The 16,251-nt window shown below is 45.9% G+C and overlaps 4 protein-coding genes across 4 annotated transcripts in view; 3 read left to right on the top strand and 1 right to left on the bottom strand.

Moving 5' to 3' along the window:
* Pmar_PMAR019091 (retrovirus polyprotein, putative) overlaps nt 1-62 on the top strand; it is a gene marked incomplete at both ends in the record, with an annotated part of 1,994 nt that extends 1,932 nt beyond the window's left edge. Inside the window, one exon of the mRNA XM_002780146.1 lies at nt 7-62. Coding sequence (XP_002780192.1) covers nt 7-62 — 56 coding nt within the window. The remainder of the gene's footprint in view (nt 1-6) is intronic.
* A 942-nt stretch (nt 63-1,004) lies between these two features.
* On the top strand, nt 1,005-1,794 carry Pmar_PMAR019090 (hypothetical protein; the record flags this gene model as incomplete). The annotated part of the gene is made up of 3 exons (XM_002780145.1): nt 1,005-1,258; nt 1,300-1,594; nt 1,648-1,794. The coding sequence occupies 3 exons, from the start codon at nt 1,005-1,007 to the stop codon at nt 1,792-1,794; spliced, it is 696 nt and encodes a 231-aa protein (XP_002780191.1).
* A 3,297-nt stretch (nt 1,795-5,091) lies between these two features.
* Nucleotides 5,092-6,073, bottom strand: Pmar_PMAR019089 (GTP-binding nuclear protein ran/tc4, putative; the record flags this gene model as incomplete). The annotated part of the gene is made up of 5 exons (XM_002780144.1): nt 5,092-5,312; nt 5,403-5,543; nt 5,589-5,732; nt 5,783-5,890; nt 5,939-6,073. The coding sequence occupies 5 exons, from the start codon at nt 6,071-6,073 to the stop codon at nt 5,196-5,198; spliced, it is 645 nt and encodes a 214-aa protein (XP_002780190.1). The 3' UTR covers nt 5,092-5,195.
* Nucleotides 6,074-8,790: 2,717 nt separating this feature from the next.
* Nucleotides 8,791-16,251, top strand: part of Pmar_PMAR019088 (hypothetical protein) — a gene marked incomplete at both ends in the record, with an annotated part of 8,966 nt that continues 1,505 nt past the window's right edge. The window contains 11 exons of the mRNA XM_002780143.1: nt 8,791-8,960; nt 9,588-9,712; nt 9,880-10,033; nt 10,244-10,325; nt 10,738-10,896; nt 11,658-11,780; nt 11,830-11,990; nt 12,038-12,188; nt 12,268-12,342; nt 12,811-12,866; nt 13,390-13,492. Of these exons, the coding sequence (XP_002780189.1) occupies nt 8,791-8,960; nt 9,588-9,712; nt 9,880-10,033; nt 10,244-10,325; nt 10,738-10,896; nt 11,658-11,780; nt 11,830-11,990; nt 12,038-12,188; nt 12,268-12,342; nt 12,811-12,866; nt 13,390-13,492 (1,359 nt within the window). The remainder of the gene's footprint in view (nt 8,961-9,587; nt 9,713-9,879; nt 10,034-10,243; nt 10,326-10,737; nt 10,897-11,657; nt 11,781-11,829; nt 11,991-12,037; nt 12,189-12,267; nt 12,343-12,810; nt 12,867-13,389; nt 13,493-16,251) is intronic.

Genomic DNA, 16,251 nt, shown 5'->3' with positions numbered 1-16,251 from the left:
GGCGAGCTCTACCACTGTCGTCGAGAGGACCTAATTACTCTACACCCGGGGTTTGCTGCTGATGATATTCACAGCGTGAATATTCTTACTACGTTATATTGGCAGTGTCTCGTTTCGCTGGATACGTTTCATGTTACCGTAGAACAGTCTCTAATGTGCTCTGTTTTGCTACTCCAAGTGTATCGTAGGTTAACAGCCACATTGTTACCAGGTAGATTTGAGTATAACATGGCATTTCTTGAGTGCCGCGCAGTTAAAAATGGCTGTTGTGACAATAGGACCTTAGTATCTTTTAAGCTGTACTAGACTAGTAGTGCCAATAGGTAATTATTAGTTAAGTTAAGTCTCAAGTACCGTTATCATTTTCCTATGCCATTAATGGCCTCGCGTTAACCGAGGAGACTAGGCGTAGCCCTGACAGTGGCGACAGTTAAAAAAACGCGAAGGGAGTGCACGCGTGCAACCTGCTGTGTTCCCGGTTAATCGATATCATATTTGCTATTGTTTTGGTAGCAAATCGATCGCAACGCTCTCACGTCCATTAACATTCATCACCATTCATCGCGCGAGTACACTCATTGATGTGAGGTGATGAAGTCGGGAGATGTCTGACGAAGTTGACTTCCCATCGGCTCGATGGTGAGCACCTGGAACTGCTCAACCTCATCTGAGCCATCGACTTGGGAGAGCATCAATTCAAAAGCTACCAATAGCTAATGAGGGTTGTGTGCTCTTCCATTTCCCACACTGCCGACTGTGGAAGAACGGCGGCTCTCTACACTGCCAACTTCTCGGGCTAGTGAGGTGTGGACCAATTACCGATCGGCTGCATGCCCATCCAATCTACGGACTATTCGGAGTCTTCACTGGCTCGCACTCACACGCGATGGGTGAGCGGAAACCTCGGGTGCGCGAAAGAAAAGCTTGGGTACGCGTCAAAAACGAGACGGTGATGCCCATGATATCGTGCGACAACGATTTCCATATCATTATCACGCTCAAAGATGTTCCAACGCATCCTCATTTTCATCCTTACCATCGAGTGGGGTACTGCCGCCTCTTCCCTGGAGGATGACCGCATCCCAGGTTCCGCGGATATCGCTCTGAGGGGTGCGCGGCCACCGACCGATTGTGTGGTGAAAATGATCAAGCCTTATGAATTCACAGTCGAAGCCTTCGTGGACACTGTCGAAGACCCATCACTTGCTGGCAGCACCGTCAGAATCACCCGAGTGAAGTCAACTGAGTTCATTACAAGGTAAGTGCCTCATTTGAGTCGTTAAGTGAGTACCGCTGTAGGGATAATAAAGTGCACAAACTTTCTGGTGATGAAGTGGAGACCTTGATAGATTCCGAGATGCTACGTGCCTTGAACGATCGAGATGTGTCTGAGGACGTGGATGAACAAACCCTCTGCAAAGCACAGTTGAAGGCGTTCGCTGACCATATGTACATAACTTCTGAGAAATACCAACAAGATGCGAGAAAACTCGGCATCGACCCGCAAAGCGAATCTTTCATCGCCTGGAGTATTCTCAACCTTCGAAAGGAGAATCTTTTCGAGCGACGAATCGGCGAGCCTGATATTGGCGAGGTGGTTTACCATACTTCATGCTAGTCCATATTCAACGCTCTCATTTTGATTAGATATGTGAAATCGATGCGTCGATTGGATTCAGATTCAAGACTAAGACACCTCATGAGACTCAATACGAAGATATATCAATAACAGCCACCCATGACAGGGACAACATCATGACCATCGACTCCTTCGTTGTGGGGTTCAAACAGTAAGACAATTCCGGGGATTCCGATAGCTTATCCCCATCGGAGTTTTTGTCTGTGTGAATAAACCCCCATATTTTTCAGTAAGAAGAATATTTCCATTGAAGAACTCGATAGACTAAATACACAGCTGAGGAACATGCCTCATTACATTACAACAGAGAATACACCTCCAGAGGAGATTCCAAGAGACCGCTGCAAAGCCTATTTCTTCTACATAGGTTGGCAACTCGACCAGTTCATATCGACTCAGTCGGTCGATTTCATAATCATCCAAGGACGTAGCTACGGTGACTCTGAGCTTGGTCTACCGTTCGTGCGCTGGAGAAGGTTCGATCGAAGGCGTGAGAAGTTGAGGAAGAAAGACATCAAGAAACATACGAAGAAGAAATGCTCGATGAAAGACAGGACATGTGTGTTGATGTAGATCCTCATGATGGAAAAAGTTGTTTGATGTTGATGTGTTTACCTTTACCAAGTCTTTTTGTTGTTGGGAGTTCTCTTGGGATTGTATCTCGACGACGATGTGTCACTCACGGGTTTCTAATCGTATGCTAGACTTTCTATTTCACCTTCTTGTGGGTTGTAAGATGATGATAAGTAGTTCGGTTTGAACGAGACAACTTGCGAGTTCTCCCGAAATGGAGTTGTATCACAAGTATCGTGCTTTCATCACATGATCGATAATCCGTGTTAATGTATCTTCGCTGAAAGCGTGCATGCGAGGACAGGAACACTGAGCGAATTCACTCACGGTGAGGCTCATGGGGATAACACCGGCCAGTGCTCGTTCAGCTGCACCATTCTGAAAGACGCTATAGCGATTAACCATCAGATGTTTAATATGTCTCCATCTTCGCATGCCTTCTTGTGAAGGTTACACAGGTGAAGCAACTTTCTCCGTCACTACGAAGTCTACGCATGGTACCCACCACATCACAAATGTTGTCTATGGCCTCGACAGCAGCAACAGCAGCACTTGTTCAACTACTTTCAATGGTGGCAATATCTAAATTCTGTAGAAATATTCGAAATTTCTTTTAGGTTTTTGGACATTTCTACTCGAATTCGTATGTGAACTCATGGACTCAGATTCGTGGGCAAATTTCTGAGCTCAGCTGAAGGAAGCGAACATATAATCTTCCAACACTGCTGTTGGTAATGATTGTGTCAGGAGACATCCTCCCTGTTAGAGCCAGTGTTGCAGGGTTATATGTGCTCGCTTTCCTCAGGTGAGCTCAGGAGTTTCCTCATCAATTGAAGGTGTTTATATATGAAATCGCCCAGGAATGTTCAGGAATTTCTTCGAGGTCTGCTCAGGATTCCCATATGTATGTAGTTGACCGTGTGCATAATTTATCACATTGGTCAATGCCATTGGACGACCCCATGATGGTTAGTTGCTCTGTAGCTGACAACGCGACCAGACTGTGAAATTTGAAAGTCATTCGTGAACCTTCCCCACTCAAAGCAACATTGGAATTGTTTTAGTGAAACGAAGCCGAAGAATAACAACTCTTATAAATATATGTTGTGATGATCCTCGTCTTCAGAGCAGTTTTAGATGATATCGAACTGGAGTATGTCGAACAGAGAGTTTGCGAGTGACGATCTAAGCAACATAATGCTCAATCTCGAATCGTACAGGAAACTCTGAAGTAGTTTCTAATCGTCTCTGCGCTTCAAGTTATGAGTAGATATGAAAATACAAGCAAACAAATAATACTATGTTGGTTTAATGTAGTATCCAAACCACGAAGCTGCGACCACCGTACAGTGAATAGTGTCCGATTTGGGGACGGTCTTCCTCGACTTCCATAACTTACAAAATCATGGACAGAGAGGACACAACTGTGGCGGCTCATACGTAACAATAATGATGAGTGAGATAGTATGCCGAATAATGTCGGACCATGACTTTAGATGGTGTAGACTGAGCATGCTCGTGCTGCTCGTCCATTCCAGTGTAAGAACGCTCGCAGACTTTATAATGCATCTAACCGATGCTGACAGGTTAGTCGTGCGAGCTTCACAAAACGCACTGGATCGTTCACTCCGTTGGTGGCGAGAAAGTCGGCGGGACAAAATGACTTGTCTTGCGATGGAGAACGATCCAATATATTATCGATTACAGTTGGAGTATAAACATTCATAGCTGAACCTTCAGAAGTGTTGAAAATCTCAGTGATCCCCTCAAGCATTTCCCTGGCCGCCCTCAGCTCAGCCTCACACCGGGATTGGAATTCGTGATTAGTGCACTTTTCCCAAGCCACTCGAATCGCTTCCCCTCGAACCTCGTCCGTCGCGTCGATGTAGTAAGAGGCGCGACTCAAGAGCTCCGAATGAGCTGCACAACTACACGCCGAGGCAAGACCAAGATCAATGAGCTTGACGATAGGGCTTGTTGTTGAGGTAGGACTGCATGAGCAGACTACGTTCTCTGGTCTGATGTCGTTATGAAGGATACCGCAATGATGAAGGACCGTCAGAGTAGTCGAAAGAGACTGACCGATCCGGCTCCAGTTCAGCGGCTCTCGCTGGATTTCGTTGCCGGAAGCAACGATTTGCTGAAGGTCATATCCCTCGTGTTGACATACCATGTAAAATGAATCGACATCAGAATAAGCATCAAGAACAGTCGCCACGCCGCCCCCACAAGACTTGATATCATCCAAACCGAGACATCTACATTTCTGAAGTAACTGAGCTTCATTATCGCATTTCGGAGTCGGACTGAATCTGCCCTCATACGGGGGTTTCGTCACATTCTTCACAACCACAGTTTCACCAGAGCGTCGACATCGAGCTGTGTAAACCGTACCAAACCCGCCCACTGCGATTCGATCGCCGCACCGCATGTCATAGTCTCTCTGCAAGGACGATAGTGCGCTACCCGGTGTGCTCATAGCCGGAGTAGTAGTGGTAGAGGACAGAGCACTCGAGGGGGACAAAGAGCTCATATCGGCATCAGCAGCAAAGGTCACGGCGAAAGCTTCCGGAGGTAGACTCAACGAGTGTGGCGACGACTCTGTCGAGGACTCTGAGCTACTATTATGATCAGTCATAATTTGACGGTAGAAAAACTTCAACAAACATCATTTCCCATTTAACATTCCTGATGTACTTATATACACACTGATATACGATATTTGATCGCTAGCTAACTCTGCCGTGTATTCATACATAGTTTACATATCACATATAGTAAGCCCGATAGTTATAACGAGGGCAACCTCGAAATTCGCGCTAGTTTGAAGCATAGCACACCTCCTTGATATAAACCTCTTAAACTCAATAAGGAACATTCATAGAGAATGATACTGTTATGATGCCTCCAACAAGATGAAGCTCTTTCTACTGCAATTGTCGGTATTAAGCCGAGGGGGCAAAGTGTGTGATGTATAAAAGGTTTACAAGTCGTCATCATCGTCATCGATTGCCTGATCCTGAGCAGCCTGGAGCTCTCTCTCGTGCTGGGCCACAAGTTCGGGATTGATCTGGAACTCGGGAGCCTTGGCGAACTCACCCTGAAAAGAATCAACAATGGCGACCCCGGGGTTCGAACCCACAACCATAAGCAAGAAGGACGAAAATGATACCACTCGAGCACATCTTACCTGGAAAACAAGTTGAGGCTGGTTGGTTAGCCTCCTAGCGAGCCAGAGGAAAGGTTTCTCGAAATTGTAGTTGGACCGCGCAGAGAGATCGTAGTATTGAAGATTGCGCTTACGATGGAACTGAATGTTGCGTGCCTTTACCTGTTAAAACATGATAGCGTAACAGACTTCATGCAACTACGGTACCTGTCTGTCCTTAACGTCAACCTTGTTACCAACGAGGACGATCGGGATGTTTTCGCACACTCTAACAATATCTCTGTGCCAGTTAGGGACGTTCTTGTACGTAATACGAGATGTAACGTCGAACATAATAATCGCACATTGACCCTGAATAGAAGAACACGCTCATTTCGACAGACCTGCATAGTTATGGTTACTTGAATATAGTAGCCATCACGAAGACCACCAAACTTCTCCTGACCAGCAGTGTCCCACACGTTGAAGATTATCTCACCACAGTTAGTCATGAACTTCAGAGGATGAACCTAGGGTAGGTAAGATACAATTCATTGAAGAAGCAATTGAGTGTTTACCTCAACTCCGAGTGTTGGGATATACTTCTTTTCGAACTCTCCCGTAAGATGCCGTTTCACCAGAGTAGTCTTTCCGACACCTCCATCACCAACCAGGAGCAATTTGAACTCGGGGACACCACTTTGTTGAGCCATGAGGTTTAGCAACGTACTGGGAACAACGATTATGCGCTAGACGTTTTAAGGTGGGATATCTCATAGCGGTAGAGGCGAGCGAGATCGACGTTTTTACCCACTTAGAAGCAAACGATTATGCCGGACTATTTTCCCCGACTACGTTGTAACTCGGATCTGTGTTCAAAAGTAGCAGCAGACGCCCATGGGTCCATTCTTATGGTGGCTACAAGCTCATCTCGAGCCCCGGGGCCTTCAAAAAAATTGGTTTCGCTCCGTAGTAGAGAATCCTTACGTTGTCGGTTTCGCATACGCAGTGCCTTCTAGCAAGAACACAGGATTCATATAACCTTACCCCGTAGTACTGGCAACTCAGAGCAATTATTCTCGGAAGTGGTGAGCCCGCATTTGTCATGCCCGCAAACGCTAATCTGGATCGCTCATTGGACTCAGCTGTACTTGCATGTTAACTGTGGCACTCCCAGGAGCGGCCTTATAACGCCATGGGGATTTGGTGTAGCGGATGGCTTGTTGTTTATCTTGGTCGTTATCCAGTATCGAACCCTGCATATGTCAATTCATTTTATTACAGGTAGTCCATCGCATGGTTGTTATCACTGGAAGGAATAAGCTGGGAGCTTTCGGCAATCTAATGACCAACACTAAGGTTATGATACTCCGGGAAGTTAGCGCTCCCTCTTCTATCACAAATCGGTATAAATAGACCTCTGATGTCAACTGTTGTTAAATGTATTGAATTGTGTATCTGATCGTTTTGATCGATATTGAACTGATTCCAAAATTGTTTAACGGCGTAACATGAGTCGAAAGTCGAACGACCAGACCTGCCAAAGGAAAATCAATCGTTGAGTAATTTGCTCGCCATGGATATTGTCGAATATTTCCCGAATTTCCATGTTGTTATCAACCCTTGTGGAAGAAATTAGATTTCGTCCCAACGCTTTGAGTTTCCAAGTTACGGAATTGGATATCGTTTTCATTATTATTCTGGTGAACTTCTACAGGTAACGTAGAATGTATGATGGAGTTTCACCCGTGGTATGGAGAACACTAGTGGAAAAAAGTATTTCACGCCTACTGCGCAGCGCGGATATCGCGTTTTTCAGCGAGTAATACGCCACTTCACGTAAAACGGGTAGTTGTGAAGCTCCAATTCACTGAATTGATTCCCGAATTTATTACCCCGGCTGAATTGAATTCAGCCGGGGTAATAAATTCGGGTTTAACCTAACACATGTACCGCTATATGCAATATCGTGTGTGCTTTTCTCACGAAGTCATCATAAGAATTTGGATGCCCAGAGTGAACGGTCGGAAAAAGAGAAACAACAACGAAAAGGGAAAAAGGATCAGTGACTAGCCAACACAGGACATTCGCGTTAGACTTCATATTCCACCGAAATATTGAAATTCTAGTTATGACCGATACAAATAGCAGCATGCTGATCTAGTCCGCCCTTATGCTTCCTGCGATAAGTACTCTAGGCTCCCATAGTTGATTATGGGCACTGGTCTTTCGTCCTCCCCACCGTTTCCCCGGCGGAGAAGTACTGTAGTCTATCCAATCCTAGATTTGGCGTAGAACATTTTGATATGTTACGGTGATCGATACTGAATTCCGCATGGGTATTCGTTCGCGATCGTTGAAGTTTAACTAGTATGTTGTTAGGAAACCAGAAGGCTTGGGGGTATTCACCATTGGGTAATCCAAGGCAATGGTTACAAGAATCCAGAGATTCTATCTACGATTATACTCATGGAATCATCAACGACTGTGAAGAGTTGAGGGAGCGGTATGGTAGAATTTAGAGCGGAGACGAAGGCCAGTATTGTTGAGGAATAGTGATGATTGCCGCTGCATGTTAACGATACTGTTTCCACGGGGTGTAGACTTTCCCGGAGACACCTGCACACTATCCATGATCCTTAGCCTGACGTTTAGCTAGCTACTTAGTCTTACTATATTCTGCTGTCTTTATCTACTAGACAAAACTATACTGTTGTGTTTATCATGGCCAATCAGGGGTCTCAGGTTGATAGTTTTCGGGAGGGGCGCTTTTGGGATTGCAATGGACTTGCTATTATGGGGAAATCACTGCGGTTAATGATTCCTATTCTCATCAAGTGAGTTGTAAGCTACAGACATCGAGCGCAGAAGCCACAACTTTACAATGAAGTCAAGACTGGTTTCGAGTGGAATGAATACAACCAGATACACTACGGCAAGAAGACGCCTAAGGCGTCTTCTATGGTGACACAGTGCTCATTACTCGTAAATGTCTTGACCTCGTCTTGATCATAGTGGAAACGAGACCACGAGTGAACAAAGTTGATCAACGTCCGTTGCGAACGATGTTATAATATACGTCTGGTTTCCTCAACTGGGAAAATTCCAGAGCTACATTATGGGAATATACACAGGATTTGGGGTAGAAGTGTCCCGACATCACTGAATTGTCTGAGATTTCCTTGGAAATCCTCTTATTATCATCGACACGTGTACACTGCGGAACGTGATTAAGAGGACTGCTATGATCATGGTGGTGTGACACGTTATGGTGACACAGTGCTCATTACTTTCAAATGTCTTGCTGTTCAATCTTGGTCATAGTTCCAACGAGACTGATGACAGTAGGACTGATTGACACCCGTGTGCCGTGTCCCTCCTCCTTGGCATTCCATCAAATTCAGTTTCCCCATTGTTAAACCATCATCTTATGGTTATGGAGGAGCTGACATCAAAAGATCAGGCCGAGGTTGATGACATACCACACAGTGAACTCCCTACGGTTGTTGCCCAGCATGAGAAGCTCAGCATTCTGACGTGGCTTCGCATTTGCCTTGTTGGGCTCGCAATTTTCGGCACTTCCTGCTCAATGACCCTACAGTAATCCACTCGATCTCCAAACTGTTGAATCGTCCTTCACTTCAGAGGAGTATTCTCGATTCCTTTCGCAACTAAGATGGGAATGCCCGACTCGCTCAGTTCTCTTGTCTGGCTCTGCGGGCCTATCACCGGTGAACCCCTCCCTATTCTCTTCTGTGTAGTGGGAAAATAGACACGTGGTGAAACACGTGTGTTGGTGACACTTGTGAAAATTCTGAAAAGAATGGGGAAATTCTGATTGTCTTCTGAGCACTTCTACCCGAATTTGTATGCAAACTTCTACAGGGTGGTGCGAAAAAAGGGCCCACCCCTCGTAATTTTGCGGCAAGTGACAGTTCGAGATCAGAGACAGTACCATCTGGAAGTCCTTATCGAGCTCTCTCCAACACTATAAGAACGGTTCTGATATTCGTATTATGCACTGAGGTATCGCATAATGCAAAATCGGCTACATAGGAAAAAGCCGTACCGGTTTTGACATGATATTTTTTTTGTTCACGAAAAAATTGCCGCAAAATTATGAGGGGTGAGGAAACTCCTGAGCTCAGGTGAGGAAAGTGAAGCTCTATTCCAACACTGGTCCTCAGGTATTGTAGTGCAGCCCATCGTGGGTCGATGGTCTGATAGTTACGTCGCTGGGAACCCCAGTCGCACTCGTTTGCCCTTCCTGATAGTCGGAGCAGCTCTACTGAGTGCATCTACAGTGGTGATAGGATATTCACTCGAGTTAGGAGAACTGCTAGGTGATCGAGGTAAGCTCTCATACTCTCGTTAATTTCAGTTATCATCAATCATAGAAGGCTGATGTTTTTTCGATCCTCGTGTCTAGAAACAGTAAGAGACACTTTAAGATGATCAGAAGACTATCGGTGACAAGACTTGTCGAATTCTGGGTGCATTTACATCAGTCGTGTTGTAGGTGCTTCTCATACCATCGGTCTGGTTATTTTCATATTGATATTCTGGGTTTACGATGCCGCCTCGAATATAGTGATGGTCGTCAGCCGATCGGCTCTCGTCGATCTAGCTCCTACACAATACGTTTCCACCGGTTTCTTTAGCCAAACCATCGTGTAAGCCTTAAACCATGCTCATATGCATATGTATCGGTGACAATATGAAAATTCCGAGAAAGCTTTGGGGAATTCTTGTTAGTCTCTGTACACTTTTATCATAATTCGTGTATAGACTTCCAAGAAACTGCGGAGCTCAGCTGAAGAGCAAACATCCATTCCGTCCACACTGACCATGTTACAGATAGTCATTGTTTTTTTCGTCTGCAGGAGCGAATTTGGAGGAATGTGTGGGAGCTATATTGCCTCCCAGGACTGGTCTGGGGTAACCGGAGTAAATCTAGGTTCTCAAGTGAGTGGTATGGGAAAATATGTACATGCTTTGCTAATGATGAGGAATTTCTGAGAAATTTTTGTACACTTCTATCCTTACTCGTTTGTCAATTTCTACGATACAGTAAGGAAACTGTTGAATTCAGCTTAGGGGATCAGAAAATATAGCGACATTGCAGCGGGAATCGGTTTCGATCAGATATGTCCACGACAATGCCAGGGAGAAATGTGCCCGGTGGGATTCGTACCGGGGTGCTACGCTCTACGATTCTCCGTCCTTATCGACGCCGCCATTATTCTCCTCACGGCAGCTATTTCCTCCTGTGCTATGACAATAGGCAAATCACGGTCCACCAGAACTTATAATGCAGTGCCTTGTACGACTCAGGCAAGTCCACTTTCAATAAGATAAATCGCAATGATCATTTCAGGATGCCGCAACGAGTCGTCGCTGTCACACCTTGCTTGAGTTCTATCGCCAGATCCGATCTACTCCAACAGCCTACCATACAGTCCTCCTAGCCATGATGTTCTCGTGGATCGGATGGTTTACTGCTATAATCTACCGCTCGCACTTCATAGCTGTTGAGGTAGGCAGCTTTAGGGAGAGCCCCTCTCCTAGATCGTGCTCCTGTGTTTTTTTGATAGCACGTGTTGGGAGTAGTAAAGCATTGTGTTCTTCCACCTAGTGTGAGATCTTAGAATTTTCACTTACTAGGGCTTCGTGACGAAGGGGCGGAGCTCGCGTAGTCCGCGTCTATCGATTTAATCAATAGACGCACCAAGCTCTACCGTGGGTGATGCCCCGGTTCGACCCCCGGGTTGGACATTTTTTCGTCGAAAAAGATTCTTGAGCATATGTCTTTGAGCTGTTCGCATAATCGAGTTTTACGATTTTCGCGGAGACCTCGAAGAACCATGGAGAAGTCGGTTGATTCATCTGGTGCCCTTCTACGATTGGTGGTTGAGCCAGATCGTTCTGCACGCATGCGCAACGCGAGAATGCCTGCTGTTGCGGTATGGTGGCCTCAGGAGTGTGGGAAAATAAGCACATGGTCAAGTACATGTGTTGGCAACAATATGAAAATTCTGGGAGGAAATTCTTATTGGTTTCTGCACACTACCTGAATTCGTATGTACACTGATGCCTACAACACTGAGTGTTCCTCTGGAAAGCGAACATAATATGCTTGCTTTCTCCAGCAAAGCTTACGAGTTCGTAAATGTTTCAAAAATTGGAAAGAATGATCCCAAATCTTCCAGAAATTTCCGCAAATTGGGATTTCTTAAAATGCATGTTCAATATCTACTCCAATACGGGGCCTCAGTATCTCACTGCCATTCCTCATAGGTCCTCCCAAATCCTCTCAACGATGATCAAATCTATGAACTGAATCTACAGACCGCAGCTCGCGGTATGTTCTACGGCTCCATCTTGTCAGTGTCAACTTCAGCGATCTTCTCCGCCCTAGGAGTAATAGCAACCACGGCCAGTCTTCTTATATCCACAAAACTCCTATCAGCTCCGCTACTCTGATGCATTAAATCCCCGTTTGTGGCTTATCTGGGGTGCCGCACTCACCGGCCTAGGGGCCATTCTGATCCTGTCCATGTTCTTCGCCGTTGGCCTTTTCCCTGGAACAACAGGTGGCGTTCAAGCTTGGTTGGCTGTGGTCGGCCCCATGTAGGTGAACTCCCCTTCTATAATTCATCCCATTACTCTCACTTCAGAGGGGCTCTCTCAATGTCGATTCCCTTTGCTCTCACTGGTCGGATCTCAAGACGGCTTGTCGACAGTACGGCAACAGCAGGTTTAAAGTCAGGCCTCTATATGGGCGCCCTGAACATCGCGATGTGTTTGCCGCAAATACTGGTTTCATTAGTAAGCCTCACCTCCCCTTCTTGATACCCAGTACTCCCCAATCTCAGCTCGGTAGTCCACTGAATTCTATCGCTCACAGCGACTCCGTGTCGCTGACTATTGGTGGGCTGAGCTCCCTGGTAGCAGCAGGTCTACTTCTGAGGAGGAAGTACTGGTGAGTCGATTATTAGCGGTTCATTTCTTTACAACCAGCAGTCCTGTCCGTCCTCAGGTACGATTCTGATGTTTCTGTCGAGCCGGGCCATTCGGTCCCTTCTCATAGCGATTGACCCTCACCCCCCGAATGTTGTTTAGATCGGCTGAAGAAATCCGATAGGGATCAAATATCAGATTTCTTCTGTCGACGATTTCACAACCACAGAAGCTGATGTCCTCTTATGAGACTGTTTGATGTACCTACTAATTTATATTTCAACTTTAACAGTTTCACATTCGTGAATAATGCAGAGTTGAAGAGTTGCGCTCCAATTCATAAGTAAACGTTCATGACGGTGTAGAAAAGGAAGGGGGAAGACGATTGACAGAACCAACCAACATTGTTACCGTAGATCCAGCGAATTCTTCGATCGAAACTTTATTAAACCTATCCCCTCTTATCCGTCAGTCAAAGCATGTGACGTAGATACGTAGATACGCGTTTGTGACCAAAACTAGGCTCACTGAGAGAAGTGATAGCGGGTACCAATCAAGATGTTAAGCATGGTGACTTGATTGTTCTTGATTGATCGGTGTTTCGATCGCCACTTGAGAGATAGGTTGAAATCAGTTGGAGGATTGAAGCCAATAAAAGCTGCGTCTTTACATTGTGAAGTTTACAAGCTATACGAGAAAAGTTGTGATAGTTGTGACTGTCGTACAACCATACCTTCTAGAAATCTATTCCACGGTTAAGGTTACCAATTCAGCGAAAATGGAATCACTTTCGAAACTTTGCAGAAACCAAGTGGATATTGCTATGAATGTATCTCGTACTGATCCTCCTGTTGATTGCTTTGCAACCCATTTGGTATCTATCACGTCATGTTGAGCGAGTCTGTTCCGACCTGGCTACTCTTGAGATGTAGTGAGTCCGATCCGTGATGACGGTTCGCGATTGGACGCCGGGCTAACTCAACAGTTGATCAGGGTGATGATCTAACTCATTACAAGTCAGCAAGTAGCCCAAACATTACTAAGCTAGGCTATGATACAATGACCACAGACATACTATGTGTGCTACACCACTCATCCCACACTATGTGTCTCCCCCTGCTCAACCCCCTCGGGGATGTGGAACAAGCGAATACATGCGAGATGGTACCACGGTGATAAACGAAGAGGACCATCATTCTTGGGGGAGGTTCTTCAACTGAGAGGTGCTTGTTGATCTCGAGCCGAGGATTGTGATACTGTTGAAGTAGCCGTACGCAGCACACTGGTTTGACTGATGGCTACCGTGAATGACACTTGTTTCGTGTGTTATGGAATACACAGAGTGATCGAGAAAGAAGGACCCCTTCCCCGTAAGTCCTCAACGCATGCGAAAATCAGATGCATTCTGCCACTATTTTGAAGTATTTGGCGAACTCTCTCCAGTGCTGGAGCCGATTAAAGTGCTAAGGCGTTCCGAGTTCCGAGTCCGAGTACTCGGGTACCGAGTTCCGAGTCTCGGAAATCCCATCCCGAGAGTCCACGGATTAAAGTGCGACCCCTCGGAAAAGTCGATTTTCCGAGGGCTTCTTCCGAGAACTCGGACCGAGTCACTTTCCACGAATTAAAGTGCTCAACGGCATTACGAGCTCGGTCTCGGAAAAAACACATAACTCGGAAATATTCGAGCTTAGATACATAGTAATCTCGCAACCAGACTGAACGTTTGATTCGAACACTTCTCTGCATTTATTAATTGATTTAACGTGATGCGTTGAAGAGAAGAATCGCGTGATCAACGAACACGTGATATCACCACAACACAGTCGAGTTTGCGAGTGCCTCGAAAGATACTCACAGGCGCAAGCCTCTTTTCGGAGGGGATACAATACGACATCATAGCCTTGCAAATTAATGCTCCTGCCTTCACAAGCGCACATAACGAACTACCTGCGAAAAGTTAGTTGAAGCGGGATACAAAGCATTGAGTTGCGTTAACAACAAAATGTTTGTATCGGTAAGAAGACCGACAGAGGAGTGAGCTTGTCTTCGGCGAGGCTCTGGGTCAGTTTGTTCTCGATGACAATAGCCATCCCTGAGCCAACAATGTTATTGGCAATAGCTTATTGCATGTTGCTTGTATGTGTTTGAGCTGTTTTGTGGCTGAGTTTCTGCTATCTTGGCGCACAGTTGCGCTTTTCCGAGCTCGAGTCCGGATTTCCGGGAGTCCAAAGACCCTGAAAACTTTTCGAACTTGGAACTCGGAAATCAGAGCACTTGAATCGAAAATCAGAAAATCGCTTTCCTCGGAACCGAGTAACACGGATTCCGAGCTCGGAAAAAAGCTCGGAATTTCGAACGCACTTTAATTCATAGTTTTTATCCGAGCTCGGAAAAGCCGCTTTTCCGAGAACTTGGACTCGGAAATCAGAGCACTTTAATCGGCTCCTGGTCAACCTCCATACTCTCAACACTCGCTGAGTTATAACGGGACGAAGAAGGCCGTATATAGAGAGGGGGGCAAATTCCATTCCATAGTATTTGCGTCGATCCATGGTCCAACTTTCTGCAGTTCGCATAGGTGGCATAGGCGCCCCAATCAGGTTTACCGTTCCAATGCCAAATGATGAAATATCGCTGCATATCGCTAAGTTGAACGCAAAATGGCATAGGCGCCCCAATCAGGTTTACCGTTCCAATGCCAAATGATGAAATATCGTTGCGTATCGCCAAAATGAACGCACGATGGCATAGGCGCCCCAACCAAGTTTACCGTTCCAATGCCAAATGATGAAATATCGTTGCATATCGCCAAGTTGAACGCACGATGGCATAGGCGCCCCAACCAAGTTTACCGTTCCAATGCCAAATGATGAAATATCGTTGCATATTGCTAAGTTGAACGCACGATGGCATAGGCGCCCCAACCAAGTTTACCGTTCCAATGCCAAATAATGAAATATCGTTGCATATCGCCAAGTTGAACGCACGATGGCATAGGCGCCCTGACCAGGTTTACCGTTCCAATGCCAAATGATGAAATATCGTTGCATATCGCCAAGTTGAACGCACGATGGCATAGGCGCCCCAATCAGGTTTACCGTTCCAATGCCGAATGATGAAATATCGTTGCATATCGCCGAGTTGAACGCACGATGGCATAGGCGCCCCAACCAAGTTTACCGTTCCAATGCCAAATGATGAAATATCGTTGCATATTGCTAAGTTGGACCATCGATAGACCACGGAAACACTGCAGAAATGAAATCTGCCAGCACATTTTCCTATATACGGCTTTCTCCATATGGTCATAGCTTGTCGAGTATGGAGAGTATGCAATTGAGTCAACTTCCATCGAAGAGAGCTCATCGAGATCTTCGAATCTTCCCATCAGGGAGCTTGGTACCTGAGCCTTCCTGATATTTACGTACGCTGAGAAATTTCGAGGGGCGCCTTTTTTCGATCACACTCTACGTTCACTTCTTTCAGGAGTTTGCTCATTAATTATGGGAGTTCACACACGAGTTATGGTAGAAGCGTACAGAACCCAACGAGGATTGCCCAAAATTGCCCAGAGTTTTCATATTGTCAGCGGCACGTGTAGTTGACCATGTGCATGTTTCCCACACTGGTTTCGAGAGGTTGTACGGCACAATCTCTGTGATATCTCATATCTCCATGGTTTCTCCCACGGCCTCTGCATGTGCCCTTCCTTAATGTCAGGTAGGAAAGACCGTGGCCCAGGATTATAGGAGTATTGCACGCTCGGCAGCGTGAACTTTATCGGACCATCGGGGAGCCAGGTGTGCGACTGTCGTCTATTGCGAGCGTCGTGTCCTGTGAGGTAAATAGATTCGCAATAGAACCATATCTGCGATTGAGGCCACTCGCCATGAGGTGTCATCGTGGCAACGATATCAGGGCGAACGCTGGG

This window comes from Perkinsus marinus (assembly GCF_000006405.1).
Source record: "Perkinsus marinus ATCC 50983 genomic scaffold scf_1104296944428, whole genome shotgun sequence".
NCBI classification, from domain to species: domain Eukaryota; phylum Perkinsozoa; order Perkinsida; family Perkinsidae; genus Perkinsus; species Perkinsus marinus.
The sequence above is the reverse complement of the archived record's forward strand: the minus strand, read 5'-3'. Positions and strand labels throughout refer to the sequence as shown.